We start from the raw sequence: 13,344 nt of genomic DNA on the forward strand, positions 1-13,344 counted from the left end.
TGGCTTTGAAGACAGCGATATAACGGCTTCAGTTCCCCGTCGGAAAGGGCTGTCTGATGGCGAGGTGAAGCGGTGAAAACATTCTAAATATAGCGCACACTTAAACTGTTATTGATTGTTTTTTTAGGTGGCCAAAATATGTTTTTCAGCTACTTAACCTCGCCGTCAGACAGCCCTTTCTGAGGGGGAACTGAAGCTATCTTCAAAGCCACCAGACTACATTCACAAAAACAGTAATTTTACCTCACAGAACGCGGAAAATACATACAACCCCACGTAAAAATCTTCAAACCTTCAGTTATTTCCAAACTTAGCACAGCTAACTTTGACTCAGCTAGTGCTAGCGTTAACATTGTTCATAACCTTACTTATCAGATTCAATTAGCTTACTTTGATTACCTACTTCACTGCTTTTTGCTAACGACTGAGTGGGCGTTTTCATTTGAAAAACCCCCCAGAAAAAACGCAGATGGACCTGCCCTTTAACTATAAAATGTAAGGACCAAATGTATTGTGTGTTAGTAGTTACATTAAGATAGACAACTCCTGTTACATTACTCAGAGATTCCTGTTACCTGCGTGATCGTCATCGTAGATGGTCACCGTGGCTGTATGGTTGTCACCCAGCACGGCTTTGGGGGTGGCGCTGGCATCCAGCGGGGCGGTGCCAATCTCAGGGTAACCTACCACTCGGGGGTTGCTGAGGTGGACGTAGAAATACTCGTCCTCCTCAAAGATGTCGTCGTCAATCACTCCGACTGTGATCTCTGGTGAAAGAATTGCCATTGTAGGATGTTGATTTTGGTACAGAATCATCTTTATGCAAAATCATTTCAATAATAAATCTTTAAATCCCAGTTTTGTTGAAGCCGGTGGGAAAAAGTTGGCACTGCAGATGACCTCTTCTATTTGAGCCTCAGTCTCGGGGATGTGTTTTTTGAAAATATGCCATAGAGTATTGCTCTCGCTGTTATTTTTACCTTTGAGGGTCTCGCCTGGCTTAAACAGCAGCGTTCCCTCTGCAAACTCATAATCGGAACCTGCGTTTGCTGTACCGTCCTCTGTGCGGTAATCCACCTGGGGGGAGATATGAGAGAGAGATGGGAAGCGGGGTGAGACGAGGGTGAAGGGGAACGAAAAGAGCCGTCAAAAGATGAAACACAAGTGAACAGATATAAAAAGGGCAGATAAACACAAAGGGGAGAGGGAGAATACAGAGAACAGAAAGGAAGAGAGAGAGAGATAGAGGAGGACGGCAAAGAAATGGAGGAGAGGCATTTGGGGAGATGTGAACAGAGGGTGAGAGAAAACAAGAAGAACTGCTTCATTAAACTGAGCCCTCTGGTCAGATACAGTCTGATAATAAAGACTTTGAAGATAGTACAACAAAACTTTCCCTGTATCCATTCTCTCCGTCCTCTCTCCATCTGCCCAGTTTATTAACCCTCTCCAATCTATACACAGAGGCTTACAACTTTACCCTCATTGTTGATAGTCAGATAACAGTGATCAGATTGTATCGCCTGTTATGTAAAAATGGGAAGAAATTCAGATTACTTCGAAATAATCGGAGGCTGTCTGTAGGCAAAACTGAATCAGTGACTCAAGTGTTTTTGTAGTCGTTCTCTTGGCTTGGCTCTATTTTTCACTCTTGATGAAATGTGCTTGAGTGACACAGCTGTAAGTTGTGTTGTCTAAGTACTTTTGAATAGGAAAGGGAGGAGTGAGAGGAGGAGAACTCAGTTGGTTGCAATCTGCAACCACACCACTAGATGCCACCAAATCCTACACACTGTACCTTTAAGATTGAAATGTGAGAAATGATATCTTAATGTGACTATGAAAACAGGCCGCTGTTTTCAACTAATAGGCTCTTAAAAACCTGTTCATCACCAAACGGCAAACTCATAAAGTTAGCAACAAATAGCTGGTGAACATGGTGGAGCATTTAGCAGCTACAAATATCTTTCATAGGAGTTATTAGAGTGCAAACCAAAGCTAAAAGGAGAGTGAATATTGGACTTGATATTTATCAGGTACAAATGCCAACTCCAAATCAAAGCTAATGTTTCTCCATATCTGCTGGACGTGTAGATAAGCAACTGTTTGCTAACAAGTTAGCCATATTATTATAAAAGGTGATGTCAGTGTTTATAGCTTGTTCACACAGCTCCAAAATGGCAAAAAGAAATCAATTAATGCAGTTTTAAGTTTGCAGTTTAGCCATTTCGCGATTTACTGACAACAACAATAATATCAATATCATGTGCAATACTACTTTTTTCATTCTCATGTGCAATATCACTGTTCATTGTGTGCAATATTAATGTCCAACATGTGCAATATTACTTATTTTTCTCATCATATGCAAATTACTTATTTTTCTGTTTTTTAGCTTACTTTACCTTTTTTATTTTACTTATCTTATTTAATAATTTTACTAAATGCATCTTACTTAATTGTTATTCTTTTAGGTACTGGTGCTAGAAAATAGTACTTTTTATTTCATACACTTGTATTTTATACACTTGAACTTGTTGTAATTTTGAGCAATCTCTGGCACAAGAATTTCCTTCGAGATTAATAAAGTTCTATCTTATCGTATCTTATCATAAAAGGTGATGTCAGCGTTTATAGCTTGTTCACACAGCTCCAAAATGGCAAAAGAAATCAATTAATGCAGCTTTAAGTTTGCAGTTTAGCCATTCCATGATATATAAAAGATGTTTACACCTGGCAAAATGTTGCTTTGTGCTACAATGCTAAACCTTTTTGTAAATTAAAAAAGGCTGAGATAGCAGTCTTTGACTGTTTCAACAAGTGTGCCATCAAGTAAAGTAGCCTCGTTGATAATAATTTCTTTGTCTGTAAAACGCTGCTCTGACACCGTGCCTGTAGAGCCTGTGTGTGTGTGTGTGTGTGTGTGTGGTAAATAGGCCACCTCACTTCACTAAATCAGCCTTCAGTAGATGGCAGACTGAGGCCATGCCATTACTCTGCAGACAGCGCTGATATTGCATCATAGTTTCATTTGTATACAGGCAGAGGAAGAGAGGAGACACAGCCTTGCAAAGCCCCGATAGCGAGCAGATCAGATATCACTACGCTGACACAGACTCCCTGTGGGAGACGGAAAATCTCTTATTCAGAATACGAGGCCAACGTTAAGCCCGAGATCAATGGGCCTTTGCAAACGGATATGTGTTTTCTTTGAGTTACAACCTGAGCTGAAATCTAAAAATCTGGAGAATAAAGTGTTTTGTGTCGTGTCTCAGAGCTCTCTTTTATCACCCACCTCTATCCCTTTACCAGCGTCTGACCAGAGAAGAGAACAAGGAAGCTCTCTAGAGGTGAGAACATGTTAGGAGTAAGATCAGACCAAGACCAGGAAAGCTGCCAAAGTTGTGAGTGAAATCACTTCAGAGTTTTGTTTTCTGTGGTGTCTGCTTTTGTCTGTCTGGGAGTCTTTTGGCTTCTCTCCCATAACACACACACGGTTTTATAAACACACTTTGATTCCTATTCCTCTGAACTCTACTATCTTGCATTAACGCCACACACACCTTGACGGTAACTCCAGCGTCTCCTCCGCGTCTAGCAACGGTCAATTTTAAGGAGCCACAGTTTTCAAAGCACTGGTACAAAGGGGGTTCAAAATCCATCCTGATGGTGTGAGGGTCATCCTCCTGGGCCTGGATCTCATGGCTGCTCACCACCTGGAGAAAAAAATAAAATAAAATTGTAATCTTTGAAGTAGGGCTGTCAATTGATTAATATATTTAATCGTGATTAGTCGTGAATTAATAACACATTTGATCTGTTAAAAATGAACCTTAAAGGGAGATTTGTCAAGTATTTAATACTCTTATCAACATGGGAGTGGGCAAATATGCTGCTTTATGCAAATATATGTACATATTTATTATTGAAAATCAATTAACAACAAAAAACAATGACAAATATTGTCTAGAAACCCTCACAGGTACTGCATTTAGCATAAGAAATAAGCTTAAATTACAACATGGCAAACTGCAGCCCAACAGACAACAACAGCTGTCAGTGTGTCAGTGTGCTGACATGACTATGACTTGCCCCAAACTGCATGTGATTATCATAAAGCGGGCATGTCTGTAAAGGGGAGACTCGTGGGTACCCATAGAACCCATTTTCATTCACATATCTTGAGGTCAGAGGTCAAGCGACCCCTTTGAAAATGGCCATGCCAGTTTTTCCTCGCCAAAACTTCAGCGCAAGTTTGGAGCGTTATTTTACCTCTTCAGCCACAACCTAGTATGACATGGTTGGTACCAATGGATTCTTTAGGTTTTCTAGTTTAATATGATGCCAATATCTTCACTCTAGCTTTAAAACTGCCTGCTGCAACCTAACAATCACAAGTTGCGTTAATGCATTAAAGAAATTAGTGGCGTTAAGACGAATTTGTGTTAACGCGTTATTATCGTGTTAACTTTGGCAGCCCTAGTTTGAATAATGGGGATGGGGGGAGATTATGTGCGTCTCACCTTGCGAGCCTGGTCGGCAGCGTGCTTCTTGAGGATGTTGCCAGCTCCGATCATCATCCTGGTTGCCTGGATACGGTAGAACGCTCTGCTCTTCTGCTGCTGCATCAGGACCTAATCAACGAAACCAATCAATTTTAGAAAGTGATCTATTCATGTCAATCTTATAATTTGATGGGCTTCTTACACATTAGTCTCTTATTGTAAACTGACAGCTGCAATTTTAAAGGTTAATCAGTGAATCTCGCTTGGGAAATTCTTCTCACGTTTCCACAGGGAGGTTAGAGTGTCAAAGGTCAGATGCAGATTTGATGAGTTACTTAAAGACACTTTAAAAGGGTGAATGCTTGAGGTTTGGACCCAGATGCTGCACTTTAAGATGAGGGATGTCTATTTCTCTGGTGTTTGTGATGTTGGAGCTTCACTAATGCTTTAAAAAGCTGTACCTGTCTGCGTGTTTTGACAAAGATATTGCCAAAATAAATGAGTACATAAGTGGAATCACGCTGATAAGGAATGATTTGACTTTGTAGCCGTGCACTTCCCTTAAGTATTAACCTCTTTGCATTGAACAAGAACTGTGTTTTTTCTTAGCTGCAAACTTTAGATCTAATGGACCTTATCAATATAAGTCTCAATGAAAATGTATGGCTGAATAACAATTTAATATCCAACAATCCACCATACAGAAAATGAACAAATTGGCCACTGTAGTTGTGGAGATCATTAGATTAAATGCCTCATAGCTGGAAACACTGTGATTTATTAAAATTCAGGGGAAGCAAGCCGGCAATTTCACTCCACTTTCGCAGGGATTGAAGCCGTAACTGTTAGTTTAGTTAAAACTGGTTTTGCTGAGCAAGCTGGCCTAACTTAATGAAAGTCCAATTCCACCTCGGGGGACCAATGATTTATTTTTAATTTAATGATTCATTAGGACCACAAAAACCTTAATTTATCCGGTGGCGCTTAATCTCCGAGGCAGCTGTCATTTTTATTTACAGCACAAGGCTGAGGGAGTAGCTGCAGGATGGGGAGGGAGGGGGGGGCTTGAACGCAAACAAACATCTGGAAGTTGCCCAGAGCACCTTGGGGTGCCTGCCAGACTCCTTCCCTTCCCTCCCTCGCTACCGAAAAAAACAAAGACCAAGAAATGACTTGGAGAGGAGGCGAGGGAAGGAAGAGGGCAAAGCAGAGAAAGGGAGAGCAGCGGAGACTTGGACAGCTTCTACAGCATTAACGGATGAAACCGGATAAAACAGAGGAATCCTTAATGTGCCAGTTTGACGATTAGTATTCATAAACATTTTTAAGCAAGTAAATCTTACAACAAAGAGATGAGGATATGTGTGTGTGGCAGCTATCTAGTACCAGGGATGAGAACAGATTAACCGACGAGTCGATTAATCTCTTTGTGACGCATTGATAATCAAAACTCAACTAAACCAATGCCAAATTTAACCAAAAGTTAAATTTAGGACAAAACACTGAGTTTCAATGGCCTATATATATATATATATCAATTCACAAATCGTAAATCTAAATTCCACCAAAAAATCTTAACTCGAGGTCCACTTGCTGGCTTTTTAGTGAAGCTTTTGACGCTTCCTTAAAGCATTAACTCAATGTTTGACTGTAAAATCAGGAAAAAAAAACTAACAAGTGGACCTAGCGATACAAATTTTTCGTCAAGCCACGGCTTCCAAGGCCAAGAAGGAACTTTTCACGCTCACATATCTAATGTTCATACAACTTACCGGGCAAAAAATCACCTGGATGTCAGAAGGGCTGCATGTTACAGGGCTGTCAATCAAGCCAACCAGCACCTTCCTCTCTGTAAACTAGTGGTTTTATCAGCACATCATAACATCACATGAATGTATATTTAGTGTGTGTGCACACCGGCAGATGGGTTTCCATTTTTTTACGAATAAATGTGCATTAGAGGGAATGAAAGAAGGGGTTAATATTAATCCAATTCACTAAGGTAGTTATGTAATTCGTTAAACAGCTCTGGAACATTTTGAAATGTTCTCTGTATAACAGCTGTGTGCCGTCCCATCTGCTGTCACCTAACCCAGGTGTTCTAGGTGATAGAAGCACAACTGAATATGTCACAGTGTCATCTCCGACACAAAGTCACCCTCAGAGGAGTCGCATCTTTAGCTCAGTAAAAAAGGAACAAAGTCGAGATGGAGTGAAGACAGAGCAAACAAGTTAGAAGAAATGCAGGGCCTCAATAATTAGCAGCTGACTAATAAGATCCAATCACATTTATACAGATGTACACACCATTCATATACTTAGTCTTAAATATGAAGATTGATTCCACTCTCACGTCTGTGCATTAAGTATGGAGCTACAGCCGGGAAGCAATTAGCTTAGCTTAGCATAAAGACTGGAAGTAAGGGGAAACAGTTAGCTTAGATTTAGTCCTAGTTTTATTAGTTTTAGTCACATTTTAGTCATTTTAATCCTTCATAGTTTTAATCTAGTTTTAGTGGACGACAACTTAAAACGTTTTCGTCCAGTTTTAGTCACTGAAAAGTCATTACTTTTTAGTCATTACTTTTGTCATCAGTCCGTCTGTTTTAGCCAAAAACAATCATTTTGTCATTTTAGCCAAATTTATTTAAAATACGATTTCATCTTATAATTATCTGATGAAAAACACAGGTTGAATGATTAAAATGCAGCTTTGCAGTTACTCCAAGTCCTCCTGACCGCGCTCATTAATGACGCGCGGTTCAGTCGCACCCACCAGTCCGTTATGAGAGCCGATCTGCACCGCCAACATGCAAACATACGCGTTAATCAACTACCCGAACCCGACGGGAGGAGAATGGTGGAAGGTGCCGAAAATAAAGAGAGATTTTGGTAACGTTTTTATTTTTTAAATTACGTTTTAGTCTCGTCTTTTTTCGTCAACGATATTGAGAGTTTGATATCGTCTACGTTAGTGTTTAATGCCGGCGGCGCCGTCTCGTCATCGTTTCGTCTTAGTCATGGAAAAAAAGGTTGTTGACGAATATATTTAGTTTTAGTTAACGAAATTAACACTGTTTGTTTAATCCATAGAGACAGAAAAGATCACATTTTGTGACTTTAGGGGGAGTTACGTGCCACAACATTAGCAATTTTTTAGCGGTAAATGGCAACTCCCGGAAGTGACTGCACCTGGCCGCTGCTAATAAATAGCTAAAGAATGTAACTTCCCATAAAACCACAACTTTTCATAAACTTTCCATAACAACCACAACGTTTCTGTTTGTGCACAGACATGCTAATTAGTGAGTTTTAAAGTTTGGACAGAGCCAGTCTTTATGCTAAACCAAGCTAATCGCCTCCCTGTTCTAGCTCCATACTTAATGCACAAACACGAGAGTGGTATCGCTATTCTCTACGGACTCTTGGCAAAAAAGGTGAATAAGCGTATTTCCCAAAATATCAAATTATTCTTTCAAAAATATATACCCCATATCAATAAATCAATGTGCACCCTCCTGACCTGATAATTAGCCATCTCAATCAGCTGCTCCATGTCTTTATCCGGGTGCCTCTGCTTCAGATCCTTCAGCGTCCTCGCCATGTCCCTTCTGGCCTCGTCCTCCTCCGCCTTCGCTCCTCCGTCCTCCATACCGTCCATCCCGCTGTGACAATTCAACGCCATCTGCCCGTCCAGCTCCAGCATGTCCATCTTGGTGAAGCCCCCCGGGCCCAGCGCTCCTCCTCCGGCTCCTTCTCCGTCCGCCCCTCCTTCCGTCTCAATGATGATGCCGCGGTGCTTGTCGGCGCGGTAACGCTTGCGGACGTACTTGTAGAAGAGGAGGCGGCGGTCGGCCACCCAGGCCTGGACCACGCAGAGTGGGAAGAAGAGGAAGGTCAACACCGCCTCCCATACCTAGAGGAGAGAAGACACAGAGTTAACAGCTTCCTTTTTCTCTCCTTCCCTTTCTTCCTACCCAACTTTCTCTTTTTCCCAAACTCTCGTAGCAGCTTTCTGTATATCCTCACCTCCACCTCTCCGGGGGAAAAGACACTCAGAATGAGGTAAAGCCAGATGTAGGCGAAGATACTCCATGCCGCCGTGACGAAAAACACCCGAAGGTGTTTGATTTTGCGCGTCTCTCCGTCAGGAACCACGTACACACACAGGGCGATGATGACGAACATGTTGAAGGCGGCGCTGCCCACGATGGTGCTGGGACCCAGAGAGCCGGCCTCGAAACCGTGGCCACACACCTATCGGTGGGGTGAAAAATCAGATTACCGTGTTCCCATTACATTCTGTATCAGCTAATCTAATGTGAGGCCTAACCATCCGGCTCATATTGTGCTCACCTCAATAACTGACAGCAGTATCTCAGGGGCACTAGAACCCAAGGCCATTAAAGTGAGATTAGAAACGGTCTCATTCCAGATCCTGACCGTGGCGGTGGTGGTCTCGCCATTTGGCCGCTTAATAGTGATTTCTTTCTCCTGGGAGGTTATGACCTAGAAAGGAGAGGAGAGGAGAGGAGAGGAGAGGAGAGGAGAGGAGGATAACAAAAAACAAGGAAAAGAAAGAAAAGTAGAGGAGCCACCAAAGGGAAATGAAATGAAGGTGATAAGGGAAAGGAGAAGAAAGGAACGGAAAGGAAAGGAAAGAAGAGTAGAAGATGCACCAAAGGGAAATTAGAGGAAAGTGATAAGGAATAGGAAAGAGCAGAGGATGCACCAAAAGGAAAGGAGAGGGAAATGATAAGGAAAAGGAGGTTAAAGGAAAAAAGAGTAGGGGATGCACCGAAGGAAAATGAATGGAAAGTTAAAAGGAAAAGCAAGGAAAGGAAATAAGAGTAGAGGATGCACCAAAACGAAATAGAAGGAGAGTGATGAGGAAAAGAAAGGCAAAAAAAGCAATTTAAGTATTTTACAAAGACACCACAGAGCCGTCAAACATGAGTCATATTAAATTAGATCCATTATATTTCCCCAAAATGATGATGACTGCTGATAGCTGACATGATATATAACTGCAATAATCTACTATGAAGTCATGAAGAGAAATAATGGAACATCTCAATAGTAAAAGAAGCATGTGGTCATTCATCTCTTGCCTACCTCTATAGAAGACATGAACCGGTCCGCTATGATGCTCATGCCCAGGAACATATAGATGAGTGCTACGAAGTAAACAATGGCCCGAGCCACTTTGTCGCCCACAGAGGGGTTCTGAGGGTTCCATATGGGCAGTACCACGCCTGAAATATAAAAAAACAACAATAATCCAACTAAGTTTTGCAGCAAAGGATCACAAGAAATATTTGGTTGCAACAATTTAGTGTGATAACCTAACTAATCCTCTATAATCTTGTAGGTACAGTCACTGTGGGCATTTAGTAAAAAGCTCAGTAGCAATTCAACCTGATTAACGATTATAATAAGTGTTCCATATGGTCCCATTTGTCTTAATAAAACGTATTGAAATGGATCAATGTGCTCTAGTTTCAAGACAGTAAATTGGCACAATCCGCTGATAACTCACCAGTGGTACATTTTTGCTCATGGAGGCAATCAAACACCTTCGTATGGAGCAGCGTTCCTGGTGTGGGTGCGTTATGAATATTCTGCTGACATTGTCCAACTCTAACTATGCATTAGCGACTGGCAAATAAATCTCTTTCCTGTTATTTGCAGAGCCTCTGGACCGGTCGGTCGCACAGAATGAGCTGGCAAAATATGCGGCAATAAATGCCAGGAGGTTATTTATAGGCTATTTTAGAAATGAAGGAGTCCTTAGACTGATATACTGGTACAACATGAGGAATATACAATACACTCTATGTAGTTAAGCTGCGCTGTAACTCTAAAGCATGTTACTATATGATATGATGAAGAACAAAATTGATATTTTAAAGAGAACCTATTGTGCTTTTTTCTCTTTCCTTTTGTGTGTTATATAGTTTTTTTTGTGCATTTAAAAGGTGAACATGCACAAAAAACGGAACCTGCCTGAAATGCCTCGCTTGAAGTACCGCCTTCTCTTCCGTAACGTGGTGATGTCACCAAGTAACACATTTGCATTACACCTGCCTAGGGGCTAGTTTGGCACACCCTCAAAGCTAGTTAGAGCGGAGCCACAGCGGAATCCAAAGAATTTGGCACAGCTGACCAATCAGAGCAGACTGGGCTTTTTGGGGGGGACAGGAGCTCAAACAGAGCGTTTCAGAGAGAGGGTGAAAAGAGGTGCTGCAGCACAGCCAATACGAGAAAAATAAAGCTTTTTTTTAACAATAAAGCATGTAAACATTGTTTAGTAGAAACTCAAAATACAAGTACAAAACTGAAAATAAGCACAATAGGTCCTCTTTAAAATATTATAGTAAGTCATCAAAGGAATACTTTCTTGTAGAGCTTAAGCTGATAGGTGAATTAGTGCTCTGCAGCTGAATATAAAATTAGTATGGTCTATTTTTCTCCATAAAATCTGTTCTATACACCCTGGATGGTTAGTGCAACCAAGATAATGGAGACTTGGCTATTAAATCTGCAGGACATTAACACAGAATAAAATTATGAATACATTAATGCAGTCAAGCCATATAATTTACTGCATCTACTGCCTCCATTATAACATATCAGGACTTTCATGCTTTATTATTGATTCGTACAAAGGAGGGAATTGAATTGCCACTTTAGAAATGAAATACTGTAAATGAGCCAAATTTAAAGGGGAGGACAGATGGCGATGGATGCAGCGTTTCCCTTTAAATTAGGCCGTATATTGTGTTTTTAGCCTGAGATCTGCTGGGTATCACTTGTCAGCTGATTAGACTGTTATCAGGCCATTAAATAGGCGTTATCAGTCGCCATTAGCACCGTAGATGTGGGTCAGTAAAGACCTACTACACCCACTAGTAGGTCGGGGGCAATGCGTGGGACATAAAACACAAGGTTTTCACCCAGAGAGACCAGGATTTGCATCCTGTGTGATACCAACAATGTGTTAAGTTTCACTTTCACTTTACAAACATAGTTACTTTAAGCCAAAACACAAGGTTTTCCCCTAAACTTAACTTTTGTTGCCTAAACCTAAAGAAGCAGTTCTGTTTGTGTTCTAAAAACGTGACCTTTCATTCAGTTTCACATGTTAGAACGTCTTACTTTTAAGTTTCGCTTACACTTTTACAACGTAGTAGGCCCCTAATGACCCACATCCACGGTGCTTATAGCGTCCGATAATGTCTATTTAATAGCCTGATAACAGTCTTATCGGGTGCAGCGGTGAACGTTACTGATCTAAAACAGGATTATGTTCAGCTGTGATAAAGGCAGGTGACATCAGTAGCTTACATGGCTGGTACACAGAACACTAGAGGCTTAAGTCTTTCCCCTTCTTAACCCTTTCAATAAGCTGCATCTATCATATGTAATCATGTTAATCCCAGTTTTCTCACAGATAATAGGACCAACCCACCTTCCTGACAGGGGTCTCCACTAGCCGAACAGTTTTTCTCAGATGAACCTGCATGCACTGATCCAGGACATGACAGGAGCAGAAAGGCGGAGAGGAGGAAGAAGAGGAGGAGGCGGGACGGGTGGAGGGAGGTTAGAGAGGACGGAGGCACAGACATGGCCGCTGGAGCCATCTCTGCTGATGCAGACGGGCCTTCGCTGGACTCTATTGACTTCTACTGGGTCGGCGCAGCACGGAGTGACGTCCAAATCCTGGAGGGAGACAGAAGAAGAGTCGTTATTCAACCTTTCAATCACACCGCTTAGTGAACTCCCTCATGAACTATTCCTGTTGGTTTAATCGTATTCACTATAAAAACACCTTCTGCTGCTTTTAAATCAACTCAAGTGTCTTTAATTAGTGTGCAGAAAATGGTAAAACTTGAAGTTAATAGCACGGGGTGAGGAAGAGCATCCGCAGCAAAAGCCCTATATTTTATGTGACTTAAAATAACAACTTTCTCTCTCATTTTTTAACAGAACTCAATAGAAGGCGGTTGCAAAGTGCTTTATGGTGGATTATAAACAGGTGGAATGAAATGAAGAAGCAATAAAAGCAATAATGAAAGGTCATTACAGTACATAAAAGCAAGGCTAATAAAAAAACGGCTGCAGAAATGCTGTAAATGATGATACACTTGTAGCCAGCCTCTGTAATAAAGTTAAAATAATAAAGTCTACAATAAAGCTGAAGTAGATGTAGCCGGCCCGAGCTCCTCGGGAGCCAAGATGGAAAAAAAAAAATCAATCGCCTCTTGTTTTTAATCTGGACTGTGGAACAATCTTTTTTTAGCTGCACCACAGAGCAGACAGTAGACACAGTACTGTATTTGTAATGTGGACTTTGGAACTATAGGATTGTTTTTCATTTAGACTTTGCAGTAGAAATCTTTCATCCCCTAAATGTGAACACAGAACTCTTGGAGTCAGCTGTGATAACAGATGAAAGTGGGCTGTTAAACTAACTGGAGTCACCACCACACCAATCACTATCAATTCCAGTGGTGATAAGTTTACACGTAAAACCACCTACCACTCAACATGTCCCACATATTCACAATTACAACAAAATGTGGTGACTTCATCGATTTATGCTTTTAAAGACGCACTATACAGTAGATAGAGTGGCAGTTTGTATGCAGATCTTCCTGCCTGGTAGTTAAAGCCTTCAGGCTCCACTAATCAAATGGTTAGATTTAGACTATTATGGGTGGTTAAAGCTGCACTCTTCATATTTTTTCAACCTTCTCTTACAAAATTATGTTCCCATACAAAGAAACTGCATTCTCATTTACGTTTTGAGGGAAATATATGTTCATTTTCTCCCGGA

At 41.1% G+C, this 13,344-nt stretch overlaps 1 protein-coding gene across 3 annotated transcripts in view; it reads right to left on the bottom strand.

Annotated features, from left to right (window-relative positions):
- slc8a4b (solute carrier family 8 member 4b) overlaps positions 1 to 13,344 on the bottom strand; it is a 123,534-nt gene that overhangs the window by 54,733 nt on the left and 55,457 nt on the right. For all 3 annotated transcript variants that reach the window (XM_037757910.1, XM_037757912.1, XM_037757911.1), the window contains exons 2-10: positions 11,977 to 12,227; positions 9,621 to 9,760; positions 8,862 to 9,014; positions 8,535 to 8,762; positions 8,029 to 8,421; positions 4,524 to 4,634; positions 3,564 to 3,716; positions 981 to 1,077; positions 576 to 767 (exon numbers count right to left, since the gene is read on the bottom strand). In XM_037757910.1, coding sequence (XP_037613838.1) covers positions 576 to 767; positions 981 to 1,077; positions 3,564 to 3,716; positions 4,524 to 4,634; positions 8,029 to 8,421; positions 8,535 to 8,762; positions 8,862 to 9,014; positions 9,621 to 9,760; positions 11,977 to 12,148 — 1,639 coding nt within the window. In that variant the 5' untranslated portion in view covers positions 12,149 to 12,227. The remainder of the gene's footprint in view (positions 1 to 575; positions 768 to 980; positions 1,078 to 3,563; positions 3,717 to 4,523; positions 4,635 to 8,028; positions 8,422 to 8,534; positions 8,763 to 8,861; positions 9,015 to 9,620; positions 9,761 to 11,976; positions 12,228 to 13,344) is intronic.

Source organism: Sebastes umbrosus, chromosome 22, assembly GCF_015220745.1.
Source record: "Sebastes umbrosus isolate fSebUmb1 chromosome 22, fSebUmb1.pri, whole genome shotgun sequence".
Classification (NCBI taxonomy): Eukaryota; Metazoa; Chordata; class Actinopteri; order Perciformes; family Sebastidae; genus Sebastes; species Sebastes umbrosus.